Source organism: Rhinolophus sinicus, linkage group LG10, assembly GCF_036562045.2.
Source record: "Rhinolophus sinicus isolate RSC01 linkage group LG10, ASM3656204v1, whole genome shotgun sequence".
Classification (NCBI taxonomy): domain Eukaryota; kingdom Metazoa; phylum Chordata; class Mammalia; order Chiroptera; family Rhinolophidae; genus Rhinolophus; species Rhinolophus sinicus.
In genome coordinates, this window is record NC_133759.1 from 87,217,313 (window position 1) to 87,230,999 (window position 13,687).

General features: G+C 38.2%; 1 protein-coding gene across 4 annotated transcripts in view; it reads right to left on the reverse strand.

Moving 5' to 3' along the window:
- Positions 1-200: 200 nt before the first annotated feature.
- The window catches only part of JAKMIP2 (janus kinase and microtubule interacting protein 2), a 134,258-nt gene continuing 120,771 nt past the window's right edge, over positions 201-13,687 (reverse strand). For 2 of the 4 annotated variants that reach the window (XM_019739110.2, XM_074313734.1), the window contains exons 18-21: positions 12,840-13,043; positions 9,960-10,025; positions 7,688-7,758; positions 606-743 (exon numbers count right to left, since the gene is read on the reverse strand). In XM_019739110.2, the coding sequence (XP_019594669.1) occupies positions 7,708-7,758; positions 9,960-10,025; positions 12,840-13,043 (321 nt within the window). In that variant the 3' untranslated portion in view covers positions 606-743; positions 7,688-7,707. Of the gene's footprint in view, positions 744-7,687; positions 7,759-9,959; positions 10,026-12,839; positions 13,044-13,687 lie in introns of all 4 variants that reach the window. The other 2 variants (XM_019739109.2, XM_074313733.1) reach the window with 2 other exon arrangements.

Below are 13,687 nucleotides of genomic sequence, written 5' to 3' on the forward strand. Positions count from 1 at the left end.
GTTGCCAGTGTAGCCGGGGTCACTGTGATCCACTTCCCATCGGTTATCTGTGGAATGAAAGCATTCCACCAGCTCCACCTTCTGCAGAAAAACAAACTGGAGAGTGCTTTTCTTCCCATTCACATTGCAGATGTCTCTGTTCCTGAGTTTTAAACAATAATAAAGACAGAAAAGCAAATCCCTGTAGTAAGAAACCAGACTTTTGAAATGAAACATTTTATTGTAAATAGCTCCTTATAGGTATTCCTCGTGCTTCATTCCCCACCCACCCGTGTTTTTTTTGTTGTTGTTTTGTTTTGATTTTTTTAAAATGATATTTCAGGACTAGTGTTTCCATGGGGTGTGGTGTTACAGTAAAATGACCCCCCCTGCACAGCAGGGGTAGAATGTTTCTTTGTAACTTTGGTTCCATGCCCAAGACACATCTTTGCTTGATCTGCTGAAACTGTTTCCATTGCTGAATTTTTTTTCTTTACACAATATATGTTTATAGTTCTTTTCTTCTAGGTTGACATATACAGGTTTCATTAAATGCAGCATATATTGTAGATTTTCAACAGGGTCATGTAGGAACTGTCAAGTAAGAAACCTTGAATAATGGCTTTAAAATACACAGTTGTAGTCCTGGCTACAGGGTAGTTCTTAGCTTTTGATCTCCCTCTCACTGCTGTAAACATTTCTGCCATCTTTGAAGGTTTAGAAGCATTTGCCTTTGTGGGCTCTTATCCGTGTTTTCGGTTACTCTGTAAAACAGGAAAAAATTCTTTAATCACCATTCTGTAAAACAAACAAACAAAAAAACCCAAACAACCCAAGCTCTTTTTTTTTTAAAGAAAAAATATTTTTTATTCTTTACCACTTCTTTGAGTTGTACGATCTTGTGCAAGTTATATGAAGAAAGTCTGTAGGCTTAATTCCATTAATTTAAAATGAGAAAACAGAAGTATCTATTTCAAGGACGTGGGGATTCCCTGTGAACTTTTCCACTACGTTTCCTGGTTGATCCCAGAAATGTCCCTGAAAAGGTACTTCCCTGGGCTATGCCAGTCAGGACTCCTAGTTCTGTTTCTCGTTAAGTCCATGTGTTTGGGTTTTTTCACTTGGGTAAAAGTTTAGGGCATAATGTTCTCTTCCAATAAAAGCTGGAAATCGTACAGAAGATGTGCTGCTGAAGGTCATGGCTTTTAGAGTCTGAATGACAATGAATGGAGCAAATGGGATTTCCATTTTCTCACTGTATGTCCCAGGACAAGTTATTTAACTTCTCTAAGTCTTAATTTCCCCATCTAGAAAATAAAGATACTGATTCTGTAGCAGGATTCTAGTGGTACCCCAGAAGTGGTGACCAGGATGCGAAGTGGTGGAAAGGACGGCACTTAGTAACCCCAAGGTGCTTCTAGTCCACCAAACAGAGGCAAATTAAAGACTCTAAGACATTTCTGACACAAGTGCAAGTCAGAAATATTTGGAATTCACATCTGCGGAGCCACTTCGGTCTGCTCCAAAAGATTAGGTTAGACTAGGATGAAAGAGCAGAACCAGTAGCAAGGAAGTGCAGTCATTGGGTCGGGAGTACACTGGGGGAGGGCATAAATAGAGATTGGTGGTGCTTGTACAAAGGAGACACACATTCTATTGCTCAAACACAGAACAATGCTCATCTTCCTTTGTCTATCTGGGCAGAGAACTGGACAGGGCTGGTGGGCAGAGACAGGGCCTGTGGCTTCCTTCCCAGCAAGAAGCTGTGGCTGGTACCAATGGTGGTACCAGAGAAGCCGTGGAAGAGCCTGGGCCACAGCCAGTCAGGGGATAGTGCAGTGAGCATGCTATGCATAGCTTCTGAGGAACTCATCCATACTCGCATTTCCCCCAAATGGTGAGTCTTCCCTCACCTTTCATAGAAAAGACATCGGGAGCTAGTGGGTCATAGTTGGAGGAATGGCATCAGCACCAGGGAGATGGCCACAACCGTGCCAATGGAGTTGAAAGACATGGGTCCCTTTCTCTCTTCCCCGCCCTCCTAAAGAACTGAGTCTCAGAGGGAAAGGAAACAGATCTCTTAGAGCCAGACTGTGAACCTCCTCCTCCACTGAGGAGGAGGAGTCTGAGATAGAAGTTTTAAACTGAGCTAGACTTTCAAGAACTGAAAGTGACTGAACATTTTGGGAGCCAACCTAAGATTTAATTAAAGGATGAGAGAAGGAAAAAAGACAAAACCTGACTGAAAGCCATGTTTTGAGAGAAATAGATTACGTTCATATTTATTATACATCCCAATGGGATGAGATCCTAAAACAACTAGTTACAACTATAATATTCCTATATTCCCTGGTAAAGAAGAGAATTGATCTGAATGTATATAAAATACTCTTTAAGGTATGTGTACGTGTGTGCGCATATATATATATATATATATATATATATATATACACACATATATATGTATATCTATATATAGTGTATGTGTATATTTGTATATATAAAATAAATATGTAAATACAAAAGTCTTTTACTTGTAAACATCCACCTTGTATACTCTCAGAGATAAATCCTAAGTTCTCTTTCAAAGCACATATGCATAATTTCTGCCTGTCACAACTGGGGTAAAGCCCATCATTTGAGTAAAACCATGTTGGTTTTAAAAAAACAAAGGGACTTAAAGGCTGTCTCCCAGAATGTTAAATTTCTATAGATTAGGTACCTTTAAAGGGAACTATGATTTCTACAGGAAAGCGAGATTTATGCAAATTGGCATTCTGAATAACTGAAGTGTTACCCAACAGGTCACCACAGATGAAAAATTTTCAATGAGCCCAAGGTCAGTACACTTTAAAATTGTATAGGATACAAATACATCTTTTATTCGGAAAGCCCTTCTGGATATTACAGAACTGTAGGGATTCTTTTGAATGGGTTGCTTATCAGCGCTGGGCTTTCGTTTCTCTTCTGTAAAACAGTGATTGTAGCTATCGGTTCTGAGAGTTTACTACATGCCACCAGACTCTACGTCAGTGAATACAGTGATGTCACTTCTGACTCGTGGCTCTAGTTTCCAAGTACCCACCCCTTCCTGATTCATAGAAGACACTTGGCAAGTATTTGTCGAGATCAATTGATAGGCTACTTATGTTCACTATTCCTTAGGATTTTCTAACTTTTAGAAGGTTTTTCAGGTCCTTTATGGACACATATTTAGAGGCATATTGATTAACAATTGTAGTTAACTCTCATTCTTTAGTTACCACAAATAACCAAAAATCACGAACAGCAGTCACTCCCTCTTCCTGCTTTCCATGACTCTGTAAAGGGAACCACCATCCAATCAGTTATACCATCTAGAGTCCTAAGGGCCATTTCTGACACCTTTCACTCCGTCAACCCTCATACCCAATTTATCATATAGCAAAATACTCAATAAATAGTAGCTATTATTATTACCTCCATTTTACAGATGAGGAAATGGACAGTGAGGACCATTAGGTAACTGGCCTATAAGAATCCTAGTGAGGAAGACAGGTAACAATGAACAAAACTTAAGTGAAGCCATAAGATCAGGGGAAACTTCCCTGAGTCCCTGATTTTACATTGAGATGGGAAGGACACATGGATATTAACCAGTTGGTGGTCGTGTGGGAAATGCGGTTCAGGGAGACGGAAGCATGTCTTGGAAGGCATGAGCCAAGACAGAGTGCTTGGCAGGTCCTAGAAATGCTTTTAATGAGCCTTTCCATGTGTCAGGTACTATATCGGTTGCTTGACTTACATCGCTCAATCCTCAGAAAAATAACGCTATTATTTGCTAATGTTTCGTATTAGGAAATTAATGTTTGGAGAAGTATAATAGTATCTATTTTGCAGGGTTGTTGTAAGTATTAAATAAAACAACGGGTATGAAATGTACTTTTTCAACTGCAAAACAGGATGCCCTCTTTCTCTTCCTCATCATAAAAGCATCACTGTCATTAAAAAAGTATGTGTTGATTGTCAACTATGTGCTAGGCATGGTCTAGGTAGTTGGGATATAAGTGTGAATAAAGTCATGTATGGTCTGTGTCCTCATGAATCTTACACATAATGAGGGAGAGACATTAACTGAAAAAACAAAACAAACAAAAAAAAACACCAATACATGTAAAATTTAGCCAGGAGCGAAATCGAGGAAGATTTTCCTGAGGGAGTCACAAGTAGCTGAGATCGAAGGATGAGTCAGTAGGTGTTTACTAGATAAAGCAGGAGGGAAAGTTCTGTGCACAGGACAGCATGGGCAGAGACTTGTGGTAAGCAGAAGGGAACTCGGCTCATCCAGGTAGACCCAGGAGCTGCAGGAAGCCTGAGGGATTCTCTGAGGTTAGACCATTCAGGGCGTTGTTGGCCACATGAACGAACTGAGATATGACCCTAAGGGTGGTACTTTCCCAAGAAGGGGGCATGGTTACGTTAGATTTGTCTTTCCTAAAACTCACTCGGGCGGTTCTGTGGAGAATGAGTTACAAGAGTGTCTAGAAGAGAAGCACTGAGCCCAGTTAGTAGGGTGTTCCACTATGGAGTGGGGGAGAATGCATCTGTTTTCCTCTGTTCACTGTCTTTAAGTAATTCTCCAAATGACACATAAAGAACAAATTGGAGAGTTATCTTGGTATTGCGTTACCATGCTATCCAGGGCTCTGCTCTAACATGTCGCAAATCTGCTTTCACATTTATTTTCCCAGTTATCTATTCATTCATCCATCTGCCCTTCAGTTCATCTGCCAATTTAAAATTGATTCAGGACCTAGTACATATAAGGCACTATTGTAGGCACTAAAGATGCAAAGGTGAATAAAGCATGAGCCCTACTCTATGCTTTGTTAATGGTCTAATGTAGGTGACATAGGGAAACAATTTTAGCATGACTAAATGAAGGCTAATGGCTATATTTACACAAAGAAAGGACTGATGAACTGGCGTACAATAATTCATCTCATAGATTTCTTTTACCAAAGTAAAAAAATAAAGAGCAAAAGTTTCCTATTCTAAACAACAAATGTAGGAGAGATTGGTCTCATATTGCCATTTGTTTTCCATAGGCCACCTATGGGCATTGGTGGGAGGAGCGACTGATAAAATAAACGTAATAAGAAATAAACATTTGCCTATTTTAATGGAGAATTTGTAACTAATCAACTGTGGCTGTTCTTACAATACAGTATTTATGTTTTATTAAGTTTTGTTTTGGATCAGAACAATAATATGGTAATTATGTGCCTTTTAACATGTGTTACGTTACTGGATAAGTGAAAGGGCCTTTACGTTCTTAATGTCACTTAATTCTCTTAACATAACACCATGGCTGTAGGTAATATAATTATAACCATTTTATGGAATAGAAAACCTCATCTCGGATAAATTAAACCTCTACCAAGACATAGCTAGCTAGTAAATGGCAGGATTCCAACCTAACAGTATATTTAACCTCAAGGCTGTACACTCTAAACTACTCAGCCATTTTCCTGGACATATTTTATACCACCCAGATATACTGTCACATTAGTTTGCTACGTTATTATTATGTTTTTTTTCATTCAACAATTACTAAGTGTCCATTACGGGCTATTCTGGAGGAAAAACAAATCAAATTTTATATATTCCTCAAGGAATTACATAAAAATGGGAAACGGTCAAGAGATGAAGACACTGTAATTTCAAAACCCAACAAGTAAGGAGTACTACACAAATGGTGGACGACACCTCTGGTTGTTGTATGAACATAAATGATGCTCAAAAAGCAAGAGCAAAGCCCTCTTTCATTTGTGAGGCAATGTGGTGGTTAAGAGTAGAATGTGGAGTGAGGCTGCCTGGGTACAAATCCTAGTCCTGCCAACTGTAGCTGCATGGTCTTGGGAACATTCAAAAGCTACAGTTCCTCCGACTGTAAAAAAAAAAAGCAATGACAACACACTGACTTTATAGGGGGTTTTGTATCTATTGCTTAGAACACCACCTGGCACATAAGTGTTAACTGTTATTGATGTTAATGTTCAAACCTACTCATTTTCTAACTAGTATTTATTAAGTTGGATTTTTCTTTCCTAAGTCACCACATACTGTGTTTCCCCAAAAATAAGACCTAGCCGGACATCAGCTCTAATGCGTCTTTTGGAGCAAAAATTAATATAAGACCTGGTATATCATATCATATCATATACTGGGTCTTATAGTAAAATAAGACCAGGTCTTATATTAATTTTTGCTCCAAAAGATGCATTAGAGCTGATGTCCGGCCAGGTCTTATTTTCGGGGAAACACGGTAGTACTTGTGGCTCATGAACTTTATTTGTCCTGTTTATTTATTTATTATTCTTGCCCTGTTTGTTTATTTATTTATTATTTATCATCAGGACTGTTTAGTTTTTGATGCTCTGGTCATTATGATCCGTTCTTAGAGAATCTCACCCATTTCACTTTAGATATTCTCATTCAATTTAAGAGACTCAGTCCTCTTCTGTATGTGCTACAAGGCTACCAATCTTTGTGTCAGACAAAAGACAACTGTCAGTCTGAAAAGAAAATATTTTGGAAGAAGGAATAAAGCCAGAGGGTTGGTTATATGAGGACATAACATTCTGGGCATATCTGCTTAACTCCTTCCTTGTACATGCTAAAGCCCTTTTGCTTGTCTGTCCCACAAGCAGGTAATGGCGTTGATACCCGTGGAGAGAACGTGTCTCTCTTCCCCTTATCAATTTGCTAGAGAAAATGTTAAGTAACATGAGCTCCAGGAAAGACCCCTGAATACTCTAACTTAATAGGATAACCAAAGTTGACACAGACTGTGATAAATGGATTTAGAATAGCAGCTAGCCCTTCCTCATTTAAAAATAATAGTATTGAGATTTGTGGTTTCCATACCTGGGTGGACATCAAAATCACCTCACATGCTTGTTAAAAAGATAGACCACTTTTTACTCTCCACCTCTCCCATCCTATATCTCACCACCATGTCAAGTAACCTGCTTTGTTAAATCTGAGGAAGGCCATGGCACCTGTATTTTTAATAGCACCTGAGAATCATTATCTAAGATTATTCACAGTATATGTATTCATGAGATATGGACTTAATAATCTAGCAATAAGACTCTTCTTTTTTTTCTAAATTGACATTGAAAATTATCTTATTTGAAAACTCAAAATCCAGTTTTAATTAATAGCCTGCTTTCCTGAATGCTGATAAAGAGAGATGGAAAGAAAGGGTTAAAAAAAATCAGTCATTATTAGCTCGTTAAGATTCACAGCAACCAGAATTTTCAAGCTGGAAAAGATACTAAAAATATACTCTTATTTCTTCACATTGCAGCTGTAGAAGCAATCTTTCTGTGTAATGACTACGATGAGAATTCTGAGATCTATATAGAAATCGTGGTTTCCCAAAGCAAAACAGTTACTAGTTACCATTATACTTCATAGTTCCTTTATTTCTCTACCAAACACCCAAATGGATTAAATCTAGTTCTCATTTTATGGCATTTAAGCCAGTCAAACCAAGTGTATAATTTTAAAACATGGGCAAAGTAACTATATACATATATATGTATATATATATATACATATATATCTAATATATATACATATATATCTATATATAGATATATATATCATCCTTATCAAATACCTGTTAGAACCACATTTTGAGAATTAAATGGAATCTTACCTTTAAGAGGCACCTTGACATCAAGGCCATAGAATAAAGGCAAGAGAGAAGAACAAGAATAGAAACAGAAACTGCAGAAGAAAAAGAAGAAGATTATGTAAATCTGAATTTCTGTAGTGCCATTCAGGTAGTACAAACCCTCAGCTTTTCCACATTGATCAAGTCCGATCACTTCTCACATACACACCAAGTATCTTTTCTTTCAAGAAAACATACCTTTTATTTGTCTACTGGCAAAGCAATGCAGTGACAACTGGTGGTCAACTAATATCTACTCATAATTTTAGAAATTTGAGGGGGGGTGTCTTGGAGATAACTGGAAGGCTTTTGCCTCATTATCACCCTTCAAAGCACTCTGTTGCACATGACGTCTTCGAATAAGGGACATGTATGGCCTTCTCATATTGGGCAAGAGGTTTGCATATTTCCTTTAATGCCATTGCTTATAAATCTCTTCACTATGGCAAAATTGTATGAACAAGCTATAAACATGGTGCTAAGAGCCATGTATTGGTGACGATTCTATTAGTCTGTGATGCAGGAACTCTGTCTTTTTTTTTTTTTTTCATTCCTTGAAGACGGAGAAGGATGGGATGGGACCTGTACTATAGCAGGCACACTATCTCATTATCATAAATGTTTAGGAAGGTCAGACCTACTGAATTCTGACAGTGAACATAACCTTAACCCGTCTCCTCCTAAATTTTCTATGAAGATGGATGTAAAAAAAATTCCTTGGTTTGTTGTTTGTTTTCCTCAGGTAAACGGGGACTGAACTGAAAATTTCTGGGGCAGAAAGGTCTTACCTGTGACTTCCTCCTTGAGCCAGCCCCAGGACTATTTAATAATTAGCAGAGAAAATGACGAGAGCCAAGAGCTCGTCATTGAAAAATATGGAAAATGGAAGACATCAGGTGTGTCTGTTGATAACCGGGTAAGCCGTGGAGCAAACCCTTCCTTCTACAGTCTTCACGCCAAACACTGGGAAATTAGACTAAGTCCTTGGTTTACATTTACTTCGTTCAATCCCATAGAAGTAAATAGCACACTTGCGAAATGAAAATTCAAATTTAAAATTTTGCAGATGACGTGTACTTTATGTTTTAGAACTTTAAAAATTATACTTTTAAATTTGACTTATATCTTCTTAGAGATTCCTAATATTCACATGTGTGACCTCATGGAACCCATGAGAGGAACTGAGGGAAAGTGTTAGCGTCCCTATTTTATAGCGATGGCTTAGACACAGGAGGTGAATGAAGTCACTTACCCAAGGTCAAATAAGTACCTGAAGACCCAGCCTACACAGAATCCAGGTGACTGATGGTCTGGCTAATGGCCTGGTGAACGGCCCCTACCAACTCCCTGTGGTCTCACATATGTGGACAACTATAGAGCAACTTGGATGAACCAAATTCTAATCATTGTCTCAGAAATGACAGATGGCTTGCTATTTTCTTCTTGAGTGACCAGAAAGATAATGCAAAACAACCGTATTATTTTGCGACAGAGGTATGCAGGCAGCTACATCCAGTCAACCAGACTGGGACTCCAGAGAAAACTTCTTGCCGTCCTTGCTTTGTTCTTCAGCAGGGCGACTCCCAGTTACCATGGGCCGGATAATTTTCTGTTGTTTAATGCACTGCAGCTTGTTCAGCATCCCTGTGTGAGCCCTTTCCCTTCTCCCACCACACACACATTTTCAAATGCTCTCTTTAAGAACTATACTACTTTACCCCCCAAAAAAGTGCCAGCAAACTTTGAAGAAGAAGTGACTCTTTCAGACCACTGCGGGAAGGGAAATGAAGATGGGATATGAGGGCATAATTATCCTATATCAATTTAAATTTCTGAATTCATTACTGAAGTAAAGCTGCAATACAAGAACAAAGGTTGTTTTATGAATAATAATGGGAAATTTTTAAAAAGGTGCTAAAATATTTTAAAAAGAAAGAGCTAAGAAGACTAACAAAACTCAAAAAAAAAAAAACTTGGAAAGGAAATGAAGACGAATTAGAGGAAACTGAGGAAAGAAAACACTTATCAAAAAGAATAGGAATTAACACAAAAGGCAAAATGGCAAGTCTAGGTTGCTTAAGGCAGAACCTTTGCTGGAATCCTGGGGCCTGAAGGTGAAGTTTACGTCACCTACACCTGCCTATGCAAAATACACAAAAACCAAGAAGAAAGAAAGAACACAGGGAGAGTAAAATCGATATTGTTTTCTGACTGAAAAATAAAGACTAAAATAGATGTTAAAATTAACACATACCTTTTCTTCTAAGTCCTTTATCTGTCTTTTTTGGATGTCTGTTTTATCTTCCAAGTCACGAATTCTCTGAAGAAAGAAAAAAAAGGGAAGGCATTAGTGGGTACTAGGTTGAACAAAAAGATTGTTCAGCAACCGAAAACAGAAAGCTTTCTATAAAAACATTAACATTAGTACTAGCAGCTGGAAACATCACATATACATTTTTCCATACCCATTTTTACACGTTCAAAATTACCTGTATTTATGGTAGAAAACCATTGTCATTGATTATATTTAAAAAATATTTGCTACCTATCTCTACTGGGTCTATCCCTACAGATTTCCTCCCTGTGAAAGGTATAGTCTTCACCCCTTTGTCCTTGGGTTTGACCTTAGGACCTGTTTTGGCCAGTGGGATGTGATTTGTGCCACATCCTGGAAGAGACAGCAGTATGAACCAGGTCTAGTGAGCAAGAAACAAACTTTGTTGTAAACCATCTGGATTGAGATTTCTGGTTGTTTATTATTACAGTTAAAAATGGCTAAAGCTGATTCACACAAATGTAAACAGTCCCATTGTTTTTCGCTAACCTTTCTTTTCAACCTTATTTCAACTCTGTGCCAGGGTAGAATTTCTTCACAAAGCACGATTGGCCAGTTCTCATAAAACAAAGTAGAGATTACATTGCCACAAAACTCCAAGGAGGGAACTGATAAATTTGGAGGGGGCGGGGGGGAAGAAGCAAACATAGTAAAAATAGCACAAGTAATCCTGAAGACAAAAAAGTTCCAGGGCTATTTTTTAATTTATCCATCAACTATACAATAAAATTCCAGTAACTTTAATAGCACAGATTTGAAATCAACATTATGTAGACAATTATTTGCAAGTGAAAAAAAGTCTTCCAATTTCTCTCTGGCAGTGTAAAGGCCTTTTCTGTTTATAGCACATGGTCACACAGTGCAGGTTTGTTATTTAATGACTCTTTTGGCAATCATTAGACAAGGGAGAACCAGAGGCTAATAATAAAACACTTGAAGCCAAATAGGATGATAATACAGAAAGAGAGGTTTTTACAATTCAATGTGGGAGAAAAAGAAGGAAAGCTAGAATGAAAAATACGTGAACTTGGAAATCATATCTCCCTTTCTCTAAAACAGTGGTTCTCCATTGGGAATGGTTTTGCCCCCCCCAGCGGACATCTGGCCATGTCTGGACATTAAAAAAGTTATTTATTTTAAAGTGTACAATTTTGGAATATTTTTTATGTATTTATTGGGGTGACCAATAGTTTTGGAATATTTTAATGGGCGTTTGTTTGGGAAATAGAAAATGTCTCCGAGGCTTAGACATGTAATGTACCTATGAGTTCAGACTGGGTAACTTAAAACAAAACAGATAAAACCATCTCCTTCGGGAGTGAAGTACCTTATCTGATTAAAGAGAAACCCCAAGGTTTCAATACAGAATACATGTAGATAACTATTTGTCTACCTTAAAAATAAACACTTCTGTGGTTCCATGGCAGAACTCCTGATTTGTTGAAATTAATTAAATATTATTGCAGCCTAATAAATTTATGCAGAGGACCCTTTCATTCCCTGACAGCAGGAAAGGATGCCTGCAATACTGCAATGATGTCACAGAGTCTATAATTCAAGGCTTTAAAAACTCTTTCTGGGGTCAAAACCCAAATCTTTACTATAGAATCTAAGGGGCACTGAAACACACAAATATATATTTATCATTTCTGGGACAAACGTCTTTAGAGTTTGCTGTTAACTTGAGTCGTCTGTTAACCTATAAAGGTCCACAAAGCTCCTGGCTACATCTGAAGTGTATGAGTGTCAAGTTCCTCATAAATTGTTCTTACTGGTGTCATAACGTAACCCCTGTTCCTTTTCCATTCACCCCCATCTCCGATGACCCCATGATTCTTACTTCTTGTACAGTCCATCTGGATTTTGTACCAGCTGCTTGTTACAGCTTCTGAGTACCAAATACTATAGCCTGGCACGTTTAATTCAGGAATTTTTATTGAATCTGCTTTGTGACCTGTCCTCATCTGTCAAGTTATAACATGAACTAAGAGTTGGATTAAGACTTTTGGCTATAAATTAATAATGGGTGTCTATTTTGGGCCCTGCTGGTCTAGATGAATCATAGAAATCATACATGACTCAAGCTACATTACGACAGTAGGTGCCGTGGGTATGTGCAGTGGCACTGGAGTCAGGGGTTCTGGGTTGTAATCCAGGTTCTGTTGCTTACTATCTGTGTCACCTTGGGCCAATCACATAAGCACTCTTATCTGCAGTATCCTGCTCTCCTAAGTTGGGATAATAAGGATACTTAAATTAGGGGGCTATTGTGGAGATTCAATGAAATGACGTAAGTAGAGCCCCTAGTTTACTTCCTGACATACAGCAAATGTCAGGAAGTAAGTAGCAGCTTCCAAGCTTTGTTGTTGTCGCTGTTTATTCTGGGAATAAAGACAAAGGCCATCTTCACTTTTACCCTATTCAGATTATTTGACCAGGCTAGGTTCTGGGGGATGAGTAACGAGAGGAAAGCATTATTTCTGTCCAGGAGAAAGGCCTGCTTCCTTGCTTAACGGAGATAATCAAGGTCCATGAGATTCACAGGATATTTCTTGACCAAGCAGTTGCCAAAACAGGAGTAACACACAATGCTTCTGAAATGCCAATTTTCTTAAGCTTGAATTATAAAACTGTCATCCTGTATCTGAGTGTAGGTGGGAAACAAGAGCTCTTTATTTTACTCTCTGAAACTAGCTTCTTGCTGCTGGGCTTCGCCATACCCCTACTCAATGCCACGCACTCAGTACCCAGTCCCATTTGCCTAGCACCAACCCTGCCCAGAGGTCACGCAGTTCTCACCTGATGGGCTTGCTGTAAAAGCTCCATTCTCTCCTGCAGGACCTGACAGTCGTATTCCCTGCTCTTCCTCAGCATTTGCCGACGTAGCTTTTCTACTGCTGCCCTCAGCTCCTCCTGCTGTTTGTCACTTAATAATTCGCCAAACTTGATAACAGTTTCTTGCTGCAGAGCATTGTACAAAGTCGCTTCTAGTTCCTGGATTCTCTGGCAAACAAAATTAGAAAAGTCTGACTTTGGAACTTCGCATTTATGTGTGGTGTGTGACTATACACAGAAGTGTGAATGTGGGGAGAGATGTATTGTTTTTAGTTTTACAGGATAATAGCAATAAAATAAATGTTACAGTTTATCCAGCCTAAGTAAGGACTCTTTTGATTACCTCCTTTTTAAGGTTCCATCAGAGTCATCCAGCCAATACATTAACTTCTCGGATGATAAAAATTTGTTCTTTTCCTTGGGATTCTGTCCATTTCACAACTTGCATTTTTAGAAAGTTCTTACTTTGTTGTAATAATTGTATATCCTTCTATTCTCGAATGTAGCTGGAAATAAGTTTGTTTACTCTTCCATTTGACAGCCCTTCAGATATTTAAATACATCTATCATGGTGTCCATACTTTTAGAAGGAAGTATTGAAAAGTGGTCTAAAGTGGAATAAAATATTTGAAATTGGAGATATATTTCATGCATAAAATTCCACCTCTCTTCCACACAACACACCTCTGTACTTGAAGATTGCTTTACAAGCTCCATATTTTTTCTAACAATAAAAGTTAGGGCAATATGATCTAAACATGACCTAGAGTCTCTGGAATTGGTTTGTTTTTTAATACTCTGAGATTTACATG